We start from the raw sequence: 18,002 nt of genomic DNA, 5'->3' as shown, positions 1-18,002 counted from the left end.
GAGCAGTTGGAGGTTGGGTTCGAACTACAGACCTTCCAGTCCATGAGCGGGCGCTTTAAGCACTGAATAATCTCGAGCTCTGCTACTCGAGGAATTCAGTTTTCCCACATGTTTGACCTCGTGCGCTTATTAGCGGATTTCGTGTTTGATTTCGACTTCGTACTCGCATAAGCTGTGAAAACACGAGGAAGCGAAACGCTATCCGCACTTTGGCACATTTCAAAGTGTACGACCTCCGTTATTCTCAATCGCTGAAGGGCAACATCTTTGGCTTTCAAGTTCAAGACACAAATATGCCTCAATTTTTGCGGAGACTTCGTCCTGTAAGTAAGTCGTTGCTCGGGGAGCCAGTCAACACGTGTAACTGCGTGATGCGGACCCCGTGAGTGAAGGATGAGCGACGCTATATCCTGTCTGAATACAAGTTAATCACACCGCTGACGGTTAAGTGTTCATACTACTAGCAGGAAGTCGGCGGGTTCGAAACTCTCCGGAGTTTCGTTGGATGCGCACTGTTGATGATTCCCAAATAGGGTGAAACAGCTGTAGCGTGCTTCTCGGCTTTTCAGCATAGATTGGCTTCACTTACAGGACGGAGTCTCTACAAATCTCCCCACACTACCGACAATATCTCAATTTGTTCGCTGTTCTGAAACCTCCGTCTCCGCGCTATCCACGCCTGCTCTTTATACTCTATGGATTTTCAAAAGAAGTTATATCAAGAATGTGGGTATGAATATCCCGGGAGTGCAACCAGGATTTCGCCAATAAGGCAGTTGTTACAACAAACTTTCGGAGGAAAATGAAAGAACAGATTCTTACCAATACAACCGTGTGGATCCGTCGTCATTCTATAGTATGACTAAACCTGGCCGACATAAAGTTTGTAGCAACAACAGAATCATCTGGAGGTTTGAATTTGTGCTTCACGACAATGAATATCATCGCTAGGGGATGGGATCAAGATATTGGACCGTATGTCACAAGTGTAATGCGGTCCGCTGGAAGTCGTCATCACCCCCTACGTGTTTGGTTGCGGGCTTCATCGAATTTACCTTCACATTACTGTCGCCTGAACAGTCCTCCCTCCGTCCTTGTAAAATTTTTCTGGCCGGTCGAATGGTCACCAAACAGAGAGGTGAATGCAACTCGTGCCATCTCCGCATGTTATATCGTCTTTCCGGAGTTTCATATCGGCCATAAGTTCAGCTAACAGGCCCGTGATGTGTAATGTATTGTAAGTCAAGCCGAAAGAGAGCAGAGGAAATCAAGAAAACCAGTTATAACTGAGTTATGTCTACAAACTAAGTACATCTGCCTCGGCTTGATCCATCTCGTTTACCTTGACTATTAACATTAGCTATCCCCGCCACAGAAACATTTCGACTCAGCTCACGGTTCATTTGCTTCAGTATTCTCCGGGATTCCATACTTCACGACCTACTGAGCTTCATGCTTGACCTAGTTTTGTTACGTGATACACTGCATCCAATTGGACGCGGATAGTGTGGTATATAATGTATAGTATAACAAATAAGCATAAAGTTTGCAGAGCAACTAGTACGTCAGAGAACACAAAATCAATGGAACGTGAATCAGGAGACAAACGTGTCCACCTGTGTTTGCCAAGTTATTGGAACCAAGCACGTGGGGCGTAGTAACACGAAAACAATGACTAATAAAATTGCAATATGAATACAGTGCTACATTCCTGTCCGCGAGACAAACGTCAACAGTTCAGACAGTCATTTGAAGGCTACTAAGTCCTTTCCCAATGGAGGTAATTGTTAATCTCTCCCACTTGTTCCTTTCAACGCGATCACCTCACGATCACCACTCCCAGTCGATCACCACTATGGCTACCACCTTTGGTCACTGTCTCATCCGAGGGGAGAACAATCGAGTGGGAATCAGATTACCTAACACCAGTTTCTTTTGTTCACCCTTTAATTTAAGGATGGTTTTGAAAGATGATAGATATTGTTTCGGTGGCTGCATCCAAAGCCTAATGTCTGTTGAATTTGGCGGTGAAGCTACTTTAATGACCGTCACACAAGCTCAAAAATTATCCGCGAAGCAGAGCAATTTGTTCGGCATCAGAACAGCTCGATCAACCTGATCGCCTTGGTTGGGGTGGTCAACTAAAATATAATCGATCTTAATAGGCCGAGCTTCAGAAGCACTGCCGATACCATCTCGAGGAAAATGACTCGTTTTACGGATTGGTCTAGACCTGTGTTCAGCGTCTAGTATCCAGTCACATCCTGGTTCTAGCATTGACACATCAAACTCTTCTCATTCTCACTAGTGTTCTTCTTCATGAAATTCCAATCCGTTTTTGCTGGGAAGTCACATCTCAAAACCAACCGAATGTACATAGTGACAAACCAGTTCCTCTATCTGAATCGCCCGAAGGAATTAGGTAAACCATCTAAAAACTCCACTACATGGCGGCGCCTGACGTAAATATATAGTATCCTTTAGCAGTACTACGGGAAGTTTCCTTTAGCTAGAGGCACCGGCAGAGCTCTAGGAATCTGCTAAATACACTTATTTGTAAACCAATTTGCTAAACCAATCTGCTAAATACACTTACTTGTAAACCAATTTGCTACTAACGGGAGAATCCCAGGTGATAGTCTTCAAATGAATAACCTGCACAAAGCTGCTTCATGTTTCATTCGGTACGGTGTTCGAAGTATCGTATTAGCTATCCTGGATGGGATACTATCCATAAGGTTGCTGAAAACATCTCGCTCTCTTATCATCGTGTAGTGTAGTGGGCCACCACTCCGAACTTCCGTCAACTCTATCCCCCTACTTGAGTCCGGATGTTCCCAAATGATGAGATATTCATTTACGAATTATTTAAGGTGGTTCAACAGAATTTCAGTTGAGTCCTAAGTTTGGATATGAACAGTTGGAATCAAGCGCTAAATTTCAAAGCACAAGTTTTATGTACACTAATAAGAGTATTAATCTCTGTCTGCGCACCAAAGCAAACATTTTTTCTCGAAAGATTTACACACATACCAAATTGCGTGAGCTAGTTATATCTATTTGATTGGTGAAGTGTTACAAACAACGATCCCTCAAATTCCTCAAAAAAAAGGTGTCAACCTCCATATACTGGATTAACATTGGTCATATTCAATCAGTACTTTACAGGTATGTTCGCATCGTCATGTACAGCACGTCACCGAGCCTTGCCGCATTTCGCATAAGGTTTATCAGGACTGCTTCCAAGGCCGCGTGGCGCAATGGATAACGCGTCTGACTACGGATCAGAAGATTCCAGGTTCGAATCCTGGCGTGGTCGCGACTTTTCTCAATCTGCGTTCCGACTGATGTCCTTCCAATTTCACACCACCTTGGAAAAGCTTGCAACCTGAACATCTTGTGTTTTTCGGCACTAGGCCAACTTGAACAGCGGGTGTCGGCAATAAAAATTTGGCAAACAGGCAATCCTACTGAATGTTAGCAAGCAGTTTTAACTACTTACGAGTAGCCTCACCATAATTAACTCCTAGTACATCTAAATCCAATTCTTTCTGTCTTCCTGACCTAAATCATGCATCTGACTTCCTCATTCTGTTTCTCGCCCTGCCATTAATCTTATCACCGGACCTACTGGAATCAATAATTACACAGAAATTCAAGTCTGTTGAGGGGCTAGTATCAACTGGAAACGAAGTATCTGCCGAAATCACGAAATCACAAGAAAAGATTCCCAAAATGCTTTAAGGATTCTAGAAGTGACTCCCCGTGACTACTGGTGTGTAGAACAGAACAAGAAAACACACTGAATACATTGGTATACTAAGCCTGCGGTGGTGCTCTCTGTGACTTTCAATGGCTGTCACTATGGGAACCCAAACAAGCCGAAATAGGTGCATCAGGTGTTTGTCTTATCTGTAATTCATACCCTCAGTCTAATCGAAGCGGATACCACTAGCTCATTTGTGTCTAAAAACTAGGCTAAATCCCCTCAACTGAACGGTTTGGCATGGCCAAAAAGCTAATGAGACATCGAGCCCTACAATCAGAAGTTGAACTAATTGCAATTCCCCCCTAGCTGCCACGACTAACCACGGGAATGTGACAACCGGACAGAACAACACGCTGACTCCTGACACTCACGTCACCCAGGACTAACATCTAATTCGTCTCGGAAAGGTGTCGGAATGACCAACTTGCATTTCCAATATCCTCTTCAATGAGACCCTGTGAAAAAACTACAACAGCGAATGTATGGATAATTAAGACTCTCCTTCTTTGGCTGCTGAGGAAGAGAAGCAAAAGAACGTCGGTCATATTGCACTAAGAAATTGCACTAAATGGGTTTTCGAAGTTTTGAACTCTCTCTCTATCTCTATCTCTACCTCTCTGGACGAGACAGGACAAGCTGTTTAAAGTGAGATTCTTCTATATTCTTATTTTGGGTCACGAGTGAATTCATCACGTGACGAGCAAAAACAACTCATTTCCATTCACCAGGGCTGGGCTTATAGTGCAAAACGTCGTGTATTTAGGTCTGAACCAGAAATCAGGAACAGATTGATTGAAACTGATTCTACGATGTCGCCTGCGGAAAGTTGGCTTACAGCATCACTGGAGATCCGCCTGGTACAATACAATACGTCAAAAAAAAACCCAACTGACTTATTCGTTGTAAGTCCTACAAGAATCCAGGACGTAGAATTTTTCCACTTAGCTCCAAGGCAAAAATGGCTTATTCAAGGAAGCGTCAAAAACCATATAGAAAGGGTTGGTATCGATTGGAAACCACCACCCCCACTTCGACGAGTGTTAGTCTGTCAAGACTAACTCAAAACCGAATACTGTGAGACGCTAAGATCAAATCACCTTCATGTGATAACCGCTCCGCCGGTCGGCTTACGTGACCTGTGACCTGGATATAAGTTATCAATCACGGACTGATGAGAACTCCACCCGGGGCATTCATCCGGTTGACAAATAATCCATTCAACAGATGAGACCTGAAATCGTTCGCTAACGTAACAGTAATGCGACAAGAGATGGATGAATGAACAGTGGAACAAAACACGACTAAATGAACTTGTGTCACAAGTTGCCTGAGTTGTCGAAGCTGAGTTGCTCAAATGGGCTAGGATCTAATCCGCTTTACATAGTTGACTTCAAAATTGCGATGTTTATATAAGAAAACCCGATTGTCTCAAAATTATGAGCGAAACCGACTGAAACTGTCTCATTTTATACCTGTAAAGACGCTTTCGGTTGTCTGCAATCTGCAGGTACTGAACCAAAACGTTGCCTTTTGTCTCTACGTCTTACAACGACAACCTCTTTATTGGCCCTTAAAGATTACCAACCTACATCATTTTGGGGCGCACAAATATGGCCAGTCGATCGCATCCGTTCGACCTGTTTGCTTGGAAGCGCTAACCCTCGCATGACTCACACATGTTTACGACGGCATCCACAATGCTGGGATGGGAGAGAGTGGATGACCTTCACACAGAATCACGACAGCCGTCTGACAACATCACGTGATGAACGCTGCAGACGTACCACATCCAAATAACCGGGTGACCGCCACAGATTTCTCATCTCAGTTACAAACGTGTGGTTGTATCATGGTTGCTTCTAACACGGGATTAGGAATTTGCGATAAATATGGTAGGTAGAAATAATTCGCGGTGAAAGCAACTTTCGTCAAAATAACCAGGACGACCAACGAGAACAGGAAGTGTGGTTAGTCAGACTGATCGAGATGAGCTTCCGATTTATCGAAATTATAAACCTGTAAACATCACTAGAACGAGAAAAATTTAGCAGAATCATCATCATCATCACCATCAGCAGCAGCAGCATCCTCATCATCGCCCTCTTCTTCATCACTCACAGCACAAAATCAGCGTTCACCACTAATTCATCGTTTCCAGAAAACCATAGTTTAGTTGAAAACCTTGTCAAGAGTAGAAGTTGATGGGAAGGAGGGAAGGAGTTAGTACTGCCCTACCACCATCATTAGGAGATGCGTAAACTCATTCCGATAGAAACTTACAACAAGAACATGGCTGATGTCGATTAGCAGTCATTCCTTGATGTGTCCAACCGTATAAATGGGGCTCGTTCTAGAGGGTGGATGGTAGCGCTGGTAACCACATGTTTCGAAGCCGCTTTCACAACGCCTCTCTGCTTGCACCACGTTGAAGTGGGCACAGAAATTGCGCTGTTCTCAGCAAACGATGATCCGGCATCCGAATGCGATTTCACGGCGCCAATGCGAAACAAAGTCGAATCTCAAAGTGTTGCCACTACCGTAACCAGTCAGGTTCAGTAAAACAGTTGAACACCAAGCAGGGCGTTACCAAGATCCGTGCTATTTTTCCAAATCGTTTGAATGAACTCAACGCAAGTTCGATTAGTGGCCAGTAGATACAGTGTATGATTGGAATTGCGTTGCTGTGTATTCGTTCTGCCTGAATCACGGTGTCTACTCAGATCGTTGCCAAAAAACATTGTGATAATTCACTGGCCACTGATGACGGGTGTAAGTAGGCGCTGGCTTGAAACTACCATCATGGTTGCTGGTGTTCTATCCTCTCTCGTGCGGAGTGAAGATGTTCCAGAATGAGCGATCCATTTGTTGGACTGCGTATGTGACTTCGAATCAGTTCATTTCGCCTATTCCAACCCAAATGACTAGCATCACATTCAGGGAGTGTTATCATCACAAAGAGTGTACACACCAGTGTTTACGAATGCGTTAAAAACAGGTGCATCAGCGCAAAGAACCGCAAGGTTATCGCAACTCCGCTTTGTTTTGACTTGTTACAGGTCTACATCAGTTCTACATGAAGTTCCATTAAGGTTGTCCCATCGTAAAATAAAGTGAGCAATCCAAAATCTGGCCGACAAGCCTGAGGAAGAATAAACTGTAGTAATCATCAACTACCCCATTCTATCTAGCAGGTTGACTCAAAGAAAGGCTGTGCTTTGGTCCGGAACTCTTGATGAAAGCATCGCAACCAAGTCAACCAGTCAACACTAGCATAAACCACTAACAATGTCCAGATTGTTGTTAAGCAGTCCCAAAACACTATGTTCAGTTCTTAAAAAACATTTGAAAAGGGCTAGTTATCCTGTGGATGATCATTTTAGGGGTACATTTATTGACTTCGCTCGGCTAGTTAACTCACCTGTTAATGATTACAATTATCGTCCCTTGCACAAATCGCTTAGGTGGGATCGACCACCATCAGTGACAGCCATACAACTGACGCTCAACTGTCCATAAAAGAACCGACTAGAATCGGTCCGTTCTGGAAGTTCTGTAGCCCCTAAAGCATGATTTGGGAGAGCGGTTAAATTTTGTCTTTCCGAGCGGTGGTCACTCGAGGGAGTACGATTGGGGCACAAGACAATGATGAGTTAAGAGCGACACCAAACACAACAAACAATAAGATAAAAGAAGCTTGGAATAAACCACACTATGCTATACTATACCATACCATACTATACTATACTATACTATACTATACTATACTATACTATACTATACTATACTATACTATACTATACTATACTATACTATACTATACTATACTATACTATACTATACTATACTATACTATACTATACTATACTATACTATACTATACTATACTATACTATACTATACTATACTATACTATATACTATACTATACTATGCTGTAGGGTGGAGGACCACCACAGTTGAGCAGAAAGCATCAGTGTTTGGTCTGGGCTACATGGTGCTGGTTCCCCGCCAAAATAAAATCGATTTTCGCCCCCCGAATTAGACCATCCAAAGGTTTTGACCAAAACCGTTCATTTTTTAGCGTTATTCTCTTCTGAGAAGGTTGTATCCGTTGGAATAAACCTCAAGATATCAGGCGAATGAGACTTACTGTGGGAGTTGGACGCCTTTGGGTTAATCTGTACGGAGAGTGAAACACACTTCCGGAGTAATGGCCACGCAGCTGTATTAAGTCTGCACAGTCATAACAAATGTTTGAAAGGTGATGAAACTGAGATGCATGGTTTGACGTCAAGAAATTTGGTGGTTTTCGGTTATAGCTAGGGGCTACCGTCGTAGTTATGTTATTTTAGCTAGCCAACTTGACCCTTGGAGCGTAAATCAGTGGTAAACTTCCTCTCAAAATGGACCGTTGTGGAGTGCTACCTAGGCCTGGTCTGTTCAGCGAAATAAGAGTATGTGCGGTAAACTTGATCACGAGTGTTCCAAACTATTACGTGAAAAAAGCTCTGTCTTTTTACAACTGCTGTATCCTCAACAATTCTAAAGCCTTGAATGTGCGGGATACATACTACCGTCTTAACAAAAAGTTCCTGCATACTCGTCAAAGGAGCCTGCCATTCGGGTCAAACCAGTGACTTTCGGCGGCTATTTGTACTGTAACGGTTAACCTTTTGCTTAGTTACTTCTCTAATCAATTTCACACCGGCACCTACTACCACCATTCCGTTTTGTCCGTCTCAAAGTCAAGCGTGAACATCGTGACATGAATGAGACAACATGTCAACTCCCGTTTTGTAGGACACCAGGTGATTTCACATTATTGCTTCACTATTACAACTTACACTCAGAACGATATGTCCTCCGTTTGGTATTGTATTTGACTTGATTAAGGTGCACCTAGTTAATTCAAGGTTAATTCAAGGTTACTTCAAGGTTTAATGGTCTAAAAAGCAATTAACTTTACAAGGACCATAGGGTGAACGTATATGCACAAAGGGACGCAAAAATATGCGTAACGTTTACTGAGTATCACATGGAGTTAAATAGTTCCAGATTCGGTTTGGACATAAGATGTGCATCTAAATTGTTCTTGAAAATGGTTAAACTCGGCGAATGTACAACATTGGGAGGTAGGGAGTTCCAAATGAAACATACGCGGACCGCAAAAAAGTTCCGTCGACAGTTCACCCTCGAGTGAGGTACCGCGAGCGAAAAGTCATGCCTCCTGCCCGTTCGTGTTCGATGTCGGACAAAAAGGTCTTCCAGCGGATGATTAGGTGTCTTCAGTATATTATATGTTAGAATTAGGTAAATTTCAGGAACGAGTGCTTTTTAGCTGTACGTCCATCTGAACAAGCACCAGTCTATCCTCCCAAGCCCACTGACTGATTGGCGAGATTAACCGAGGCTTTACCGGTGGCAGCTTTGAATCCCGGAACTGTCTACCTAAATTATTTTTTATTAAGGCTTGCATGCATCTGTGAATTTGGATGAAAACCATATCGCCATCCTAATGGGCGTGGCGGTTTTCAGTAGATTATGCGGGAACAACAATTTCGGAAGTCTGATAAGCGCTGATCACATGTGGAACCGAAAAGTCTGCAGGCGGACGCATGTGAGACCTAGATATCCAAGTTCAAGCCGGAATTATCGGACACCGAAAGTTTCGCTAACCTACTGTTTAGTCCACCTAGAACTAGACAGTTCGGTTGGGCCAAAGAAGGCTTCGTTTTCTTAAACATGTTTATTCGTTCGTTTACATAATTACTTATTCAGTTGTTTGTGCTTGTTTATTGGTAGCTTGTCTATTGGGAGCAGATAGTATCGTTTTCAGTGCATCTTTGCGACAGAATAACAGCTGACGTTCACACTTTAATTCCTTTGGTCACCTATTTAGGAAATACGCAATAAACTTTTGCAGTGGTATCCAGCGTAGTTGCTGTAGCGATTGTCCGAAGAGAGACAGGAATATAACGGACAACTTCTTTCTACGGGCTGCAACTGATTCTGATGTTGAGATTCCATTGGAATATTAAAGTGCATGTAAACTCTAATAAAGCAGTGAAGCAAACGTGCATCGGCATGGGAAAAATGTAAGACTGATGTGTACGTTGTATGAATGAGCTCAGTGGTTAATTCCACGAACTTTCTGACCGGAAGATCTGTGGTTCGTACTCAATCCCGGCATATCGACCGCTACTCTCTGGCAACTTGGAAGTAGATCAGTCTTCATGTTTCCTTCAGGTGGCATAGCAGCCAGACACTGAATGTTTGTTAAGACCGAGGTGTCATTATTATTATTATTATTATAACTAAGTTGTACGATAATCGTAGCCCAGAATCTTTGCCGCCTGATTGGTAGCTTGGATCTGGTGGCTTCCGGAAGATTAAAATAAAGAATAACATATCGTCTATACAATTTTCTGTGGAATTACTTCACAGTGAGAATCACAGCTAAGGATTCTTTCTCCTTCGGCCTTGATTTCCCTCCGCCAGCAAGAGTCAGCAAGATACCACGAAAACAGTCTTTTTTGAACCACTTAGAAAGTCTCGTAGTGAGATCACACCCATGCTGTATTCTGAGTTATGAGCTGCTGCGATGATTGAAGAAGGAAACAGAACATCCAACTCGAGTACATGTTTCATATGAGAAAAAGCAGCTCAACGCCCGTTTGACCAGTTCCATATGGACAAGTGATAGTCTGTTCAGATTATCAAATATACTGGTCTGAGTCTCGGTAAACTGTTACAATGTGTAGGTCTGAGCTGCGTGCTAATACCTATCAATATACATGCGCACTGCTACATGTCACAGATATTTTATCATTAGTTTGCACTCCCAATTGCAGCTGAGTATTTGTGACAGCATATATATTTTACGTCTAAATTGAACGTTCGATGCATCATAACCACCGGTGCTGTGAACCATTAAAGAGCTCTCGAAAAGTCCCACACATCTTCGATCACTCAGAGCAAGATCTGGTCGATGATTCGAGTGATTTAACGTCTCTGTGGCCTATTCTAACCCAAAGACTATGGTTCACAGCATGTATGGTCCCGTAAATAAGCGAACAACCGACACTCAAACTGCTATAACTCGTGGCATCTAACAACCGGGAATCAGCTCAACTCTTCATCATTTCACAAGCGACATTTGACTGCCGGCGATAATGGTTGATGATCTTGGTGTAGCATTTTGATGAGAGATATTTTCGAAATCTGTCCATTAGGATATAAAATTGGCGGGAACTGGGGGGATTATGTCTACCTAATGAGCCCCAAGAAAGGCGAAACCAGCAGTGAGCTATCGAAAATTGTTCAGCAGTCTTGTATGTATTCTCTCTCAAGAAAATGCGTGCTAATATTTGCACGCGAAAACTTCTACCTGAATAAGATAACTTGTGTCCCTTGTAACCCGTCCCAGTTCCACCTCGCAAATTTATTTTAAACTATCCACGAGATAAGATATATTTCCGTTCTGTCATATGTATGTTAGAAGCAATCCTTGAATGAAAACCTAGGTCCCTGTATTTTGATCATTTCTTTTAGTTTATCGGTTCATAGTCACATGCAAAGTAGGGCTACATTAGTTGAATTAGTATCTATACTGAGCTATACATAATGCGTAATGCCATCCAGGGGCTGTTTGTGTTGAACGGACTTCAGGAAACTCCATCTAGAGTTGGTGATGTCTCGCTCATCATTCAAGCATTTTAACAGTCTGATCGAACTTACATGACTGCTTACCCGCCACAGGTTCGGGTACAACCGATTTGGTACGAATGGTTTCTGATGAAGAAAACCGATTTATTTCACAGCAAAAAACCTCTCAATAGCCTTCGAGCAACCAATTGAGACAGTGTGCCGGAATTCGTACGCAACGCGCACATCTAGGTTATTGGTACTTTGAGGGCTGAAAGACCCCAGGAAGATGGCATTGGACAATATGTACACTACTCAACCACGGAACGAAGTTATGTAGTCATCGGCAGTCGATCGGTGATATTAGAGGACAATACGCCCTCCCACTGGATGCGTGAATTGTGGGCATCGGATGAGGAACGCATCTAAATGATCACCTCGCTTACTAAAGATAGTCACCTCACATCTGCCCGAAATTTCTCGACAGTGTCTCGAGATCAGGTGGACGGACTTGAGTAAACAATATGTACCACTGCCTCGATCGTTATTATGGAAACTGGCATGGCTGTTGGCTGGACTGCCTTAGCGTTGACAAGGCAGAGTACGATCCCAGTATAATCGCCGGTCACACTATTCGGACTGCACTCTCACTTTTCCAGCTTTATCGAACAGGACTACGCGATTTCCACCAATGTGGACGTGCCTTGCTTGCTGTTGTGATTACAGGTCATTAGGATATCGATCCAGCAAGCACGTGCTTCCTTGTTTTGTTCTGTCTACGATAGACGATTGGTAAACATTTCTAACTCATGGCCGACTCTTGAGTACTACTCAGCTGCAGTGAGCTGAGACAATTGGACTGGTGTGGTTGTGCAGTTGTCTTATTTTTTCTCCCATTTGCTTCCTCACTCCCGTCCAGATGTCCTGTGTGTGCCATGATCGGAAGGAAAGCATTTGAGCTTCGTTCCAGTAGTTCGCTTTACATGACAAGATTCACTTAATGGACCGTGAACAAAAGTGGTGCGATTGGCTTTCCTACCCTTGAAGTGACTTTCCCTATAAAGGAATCCATACTTAATTTAACTGGGTATCATAACAAGTGATGGTATCGAAACATCCGAGTAACCCGGATAACTGATTCAAATAAATGATGGCAAAACGAATCAGGTTACTTCATTCCCCTATTGGGACAGGCCCTCTTATGGATCATTTTTCTCACATTTTTGCTTCGTTAACTAAACATCCCCAAATAGGTGGACTGAACACGTTCAACATACTGATGAGCACTGTTCCACCCCTCAGGTCATCGTCATTAATTAACTGGTCACTTAATTCTCTAGATGAGACATTCAAGCTCACATGGTCGATCAGTAAGCACTCAGTGAGCCGCACGTCTTATCTACACCAATAACGTTTTGCGGTAAAAGCTGTCAACCGATCGATACATCCGGGTACATACACAGGATGAGCCTAACTCAGGACAATGCTTTTCAGACCTAACCCAACATGACTGACATCCATCAATCCGAGTACTGATAATTTCCTCCACATATGGTATTCGGCAGCTTTCAGTTAGTCAAATTTTCTGAAATATTCTATTGCACGGATTATGTCAAAGGAGAGTACCGAAACTATATTCCCTTTTCTGAGAGTTTTGTCTCTTATTCGCATTCCGTCAAACTTTTACTCGGAAAACGGAACAGAAATAGTACTTTTGCAGTCGCTAACCCGATCCGCATTCGAGAGTGGAACAATGTGGAAGAAATGTATTAGTTTCGAAGAGTTAATTTGAGTTATTTCCCATGACAGTGACCCAAGACACCCCCGGAAATTTGCTTGATCTTTCCACAGCTGTCCAGACTTTGGTGGGCAAATCATGGCCTGTAAACTGTGATGAATGAGTTAAGAATTGGAGGCGAACTTAGTGGCCACGATAGTCTTTCTTCGTGTTTTCCGGCCTTATTCCTTCCCTACTTGGTCACGTTTTGACAGGCTGTCGGGTAGGCGGATCGTGACGACTTGGCCAAATGGCAGGTCTGTCATCGAGGTCGCCTAGGTGCACTTTTGTCTTCATCGCCCTGGTCACGCACACACTCCACTGAATGAGTCACTCTTGTGTCTGTTTTGAATGAGATGGCCAGGCCACTGACCTTTTCACGCACTCTGTTGCTTAGATCACTTAGTTTTCAAATCATTGTCACACCATTCTTAAGTGTCCGAGGCTACACTGTTGATCACGTTGTGCGTGCGACCAGCTCTGCCTAAAGAAGACCTGTATGCAGGAATCCTCATACAAGAGAACAACCGATTCGGTAGACAACGCCGGTGCTTCACTGCGGTACAACCATGATTTATTTGAAAGCCTTATTGTAAAGAAAAGAGTAAAGGTGGACGGTGAAGAGACTTGGTGCTAGCTTGCCCCAATCATTCCGAGGTGCCTACACCTCCAGACATTCACTTAGGCAATCTGGATAGAAACTGACAACAAGAACGGTAGAAGTATCGCTCGTTCGACAATCGGCTTATTCAACCACTGGTCGTCATGGCTTTTTGACACGCAGATAGTTCGGCGCTGGCCAATTCGGCCCACTGTCACATTTAAAAAATGTATCTATAGATCATACAAGCTGGTTATCATAGTACAGAGAGAGCAGTTGAGCTTTTTGGCTCAGGAAAGATTTTTATCAGTCATACTGGCTCACTGACATCACACCTGCGTGTATTCCAAGTTGACTTGTCAATTGTTATTGATTGTGTTGGTAACACTAAATTCGCAAAAGCTGGGATGCAAGAGGATGTGTCTAATTGATACGACATTGCATGATAGAAGCAATTCTTTGAAAAACACGATGTTCTTGTGTATTTCTAGATACATTCCCTGGGTTTCCGCCAACCTTAAGCGCTACTTAAATCACAATTGGACGGAATTTCATACCAGGTTGGTTGCTACGGTAAACTCAGCGGAAACTCAGCTGAGCCTCTCGTTTATGAGGTTCTTCAGAAGAAGAAGAAGGCATCTAAACGTTTCGATCCACAGGCAGCTCGGCCCCGGAGCGGCTTGTCCCGGTCATTTGGACCTCTGTTACGGACATTTCGGAACTGGGTATCCCGTCCAACGAACATCTGCCTCACGGCTATGGCAGACTAAGTGGCATTGATTAGTTGCAAAAACTGAAGTCAAAAATAACCTCTTTCGATCAACTAACTGACATCATGCTTTTGAAATGTTCGTACACAGCTAATGTTTCTTTGATGATTGAAATAATAAACAGTTTATCAAAAAGAAACCAAAACTCCTAGCCAGTCTTGAGGAAAGTGATAGCGTTTGTTAAGGCTGGCAGAAGGCGAAGCGTCACGAATCGAAATCAAGTACCTAGAGCACAAATCATACGGATTTTTTGGGCGTCCGTACAGTTGAGTGTAACTCATTGCGCTCTAGTTCCAGCTAAGTGATGCATATTTGTCGTTCGCTTTCAGAGACTCTGCCAGTCGCTAAACGGATGGATGTCGACGACTCAGAAACTTTGTATTACAACCTTTCCGATGTGGCGGTTTTCGGAAAAAGTTTCTAGCCAATTGTGCAGACAGAACATGTGTAAGCACGAGAACGCAGTCTATCTCATAATTACTTTCGACAAGTAGTTGTAACCCCAACTAAATACAGCTGCGCACACAATAAGAATTCTATCAGCCCTGATGAATCTTCTGGCAGGACAACTACCATTCTCTTACACGACATCTCAATCGGTTGATAATCCTCAGGACCCAATGGATTTTAGGCAGGGTGCGGAACTTTTCGGCGATTACTAATTAACACATCCTCCCTAAAAGTAAAGGAGTAATAGGTTCGGATCAAAATTCAAGAAAAAACGAACTTCTAATTAGGTATACTTTGTCGACAGGAGATAAAAAAAATAGAGATACGTGCAGACTAAAAATCCCAATTTCCGGATGATTGTCGCACCTGGTATCTGGAAATTGTTAATCCAGCTTGATACTAAGCATACTAAGCTTGCACACAACCATTAGTCGTCCAGTCTATCGGTCCTCAGTCAGACACAAAACACAAGAGAGAGGCAATGAAAACTGAAAATTCAGCTATTCCCCACCAATTGGTCCCTGTTACACTTGGAATTCATGTCTGTACAGGTTAATCTGGGTCTATCGGGGACGTCTTCCACGGCCTCGTCATCTATCGTCAAGTCTCAACATGAGCGGTAGACGAGAACTGTTAATTCGTCTATAAGAGCAAGTACTTTCCTGTGCAATCGATATCTTGACTGTTGATCTAGCCTCTCATTGAAATGTCCTTCAAATGCATGTTACGATGTGGTGTGCAGGCTGGGAGTACTCTATACGGCTAAAATGAACTACCTCAGGTGTCACAACTAACTTTACAAGGTTTGAGGTACTAATCTATTTTGGTCTTTCAAAGATTCCCCCAGGACCGGTGACGAAGCACTTTTGCTGATCATTGTGTGATCGGAGCCAATATGACAGCCAGGTAGCCTCCCGGGGCCAAGCTTAGCTAGTGAATCCTTTAACGTTCTGCCAGGTGAGGCAATATGGTTACCTGTGAATTCAAATGTCAGCGAATCTAAATCATTTTGTGTACAGCAGAAGTACGAGACCGGGTTTCTATACGCACTTTGTTCTTGATTAAGCCACGTGGTTAAACTGCGTATGGAGCTGAAGTACGTGAATGACACATGCGTCAGTAAATAATTGATGAATTTGACTGGTCAGCTTCTGATAGGCGTATTGAGAGCTGTGCATTCGGTTACATCAGCACCAGCGATGGTATACCGCCGGAAGGATTTCCGTTGAACACGCGAGTGAATAGGGTAGTCTCAAATTTGGCCTGATCAAAATATCAGCATATATGATGGTCATAAAGAAAGAATTAACGCAAAGTAACACATTGGATTAGAGTAGGAGATGAACATGAAACGTAACTTGTGGAAATGCCCGAATAACACTATATGGCAATGAAACCGAGCTGAATTCCGCCTGTAGCGAACATGCAGTTTCAGTTCAAATGAAGAAATGTTTGTTCGACGGAATCAGTCCACTTGGCAGCTAGTTACATCGAATAAGAGAATGGCGTCGACTGCTTGGAGAAAGTGATCGAATGGGAAAAGGAGCGAGCAAGCGTTTAAATTTGGCTCATATTTAGTCCATGGTAAGCCACTGATGAACAAATGTACGCGCTACCGTACTGATAGGCCAACTGTTTCACCAAAAGGTGTTGGTAGATAAAGGTTTTCGACCCTCATTCGGGCAGGTTTTCCAGCTTTCAATACCTCTGTAGATGCACGTTGTTGAAAAATTAGGTGAATGGGGGATTATTTGTAAATGAACAGTCTGCTCCTCAAATCAGGTCAACTACAACGTGTGTACCAGCTGGCTGTCCAGCTCTAACTGACTTGGAGAAGACTACAGGAGTACTTACGTTAGAAACGTCACTCATTGGTTCAAATGTACCTCTCGTATTAGAGTCTAGATAGTCCTCTTTCTTTTGTGCTGTATTCACACCACCACCAAGGGAATGCGTCGTGCCATGATGATTAACTGAGCACGTCAAATGTAGATATTTACTATAGAAAGAAAACCGTCTGGTTACCGATGGAATATTGTGCTTTGTGGAGGAAGGGGTTACTTTGTAGTCCTCAGATTGTAGTCTTCAGTTTGTGTTTTCGTCAGGTACCGATCCTTGTTACCATAGTGGTTGCGGTTACCATGTTCGCTGATGAACCACACAATGTTGGCAAATTTTACGACAGCGATGTTTTTAGCCAAAAAACGCGCGGTGGAGCTCCGAAGGTGCGTCCAGGTGTTACGGAGATAGGTTGTTGATTTGCGGTACGGAAGAATGGTTGTAATATTAGTAAGAATGTGCACTCAAAAACTCACACCCACAGTAAGTAGATGGGACAAAATAATTTTCTTAGCAGTGATGAAAAAGCACTCTCATTGACGGGCCAAAACTTGAGAAAAAATTCTAAAGGATGACTCCTTGATAACTGCTGGGGTATGGATTGCGATCAGTGATTACCATTCATGAGAATGAAATGGTATGCACTAAACAAGCGTGTGCTAAAAAATTTCACCGTACATCCCCATGGAGGCATTGAGTAAATGAACACACCCCAGACGTACCACAATGCATCCCCAATGCACCCAAAGGGAGAAAATCGCAGCAATGTTTCCTAAAATGAAGCTTTCTGAGCCTTGTATAGGAGGCAACAGGGCGTCTCGTCATTCATTCATTCATTCATTCATTCATTCATTCATTCATTCATTCATTCATTCATTCATTCATTCATTCATTCATTCATTCATTCATTCATTCATTCATTCATTCATTCATTCATTCATTCATTCATTCATTCATTCATTCATTCATTCATTCATTCATTCATTCATTCATTCATTCATTCATTCATTCATTCATTCATTCATTCATTCATTCATTCATTCATTCATTCATTCATTCATTCATTCATTCATTCATTCATTCATTCATTCATTCATTCATTCATTCATTCATTCATTCATTCATTCATTCATTCATTCATTCATTCATTCAT

The 18,002-nt window shown here is 42.8% G+C and overlaps 1 protein-coding gene across 1 annotated transcript in view; it reads left to right on the top strand.

Annotated features, from left to right (window-relative positions):
- Nucleotides 1–3,392, top strand: part of T265_03393 (hypothetical protein) — a gene marked incomplete at both ends in the record, with an annotated part of 109,826 nt that extends 106,434 nt beyond the window's left edge. Inside the window, one exon of the mRNA XM_009167862.1 lies at nucleotides 3,235–3,392. Within this exon, the coding sequence (XP_009166126.1) occupies nucleotides 3,235–3,392 (158 nt within the window). The remainder of the gene's footprint in view (nucleotides 1–3,234) is intronic.
- Between the last annotated feature and the right edge of the window lie 14,610 nt (nucleotides 3,393–18,002).

This window comes from Opisthorchis viverrini, assembly GCF_000715545.1.
Source record: "Opisthorchis viverrini unplaced genomic scaffold opera_v5_48, whole genome shotgun sequence".
Lineage (NCBI taxonomy): Eukaryota > Metazoa > Platyhelminthes > Trematoda > Opisthorchiida > Opisthorchiidae > Opisthorchis > Opisthorchis viverrini.
The sequence above is the reverse complement of the archived record's forward strand: the minus strand, read 5'-3'. Positions and strand labels throughout refer to the sequence as shown.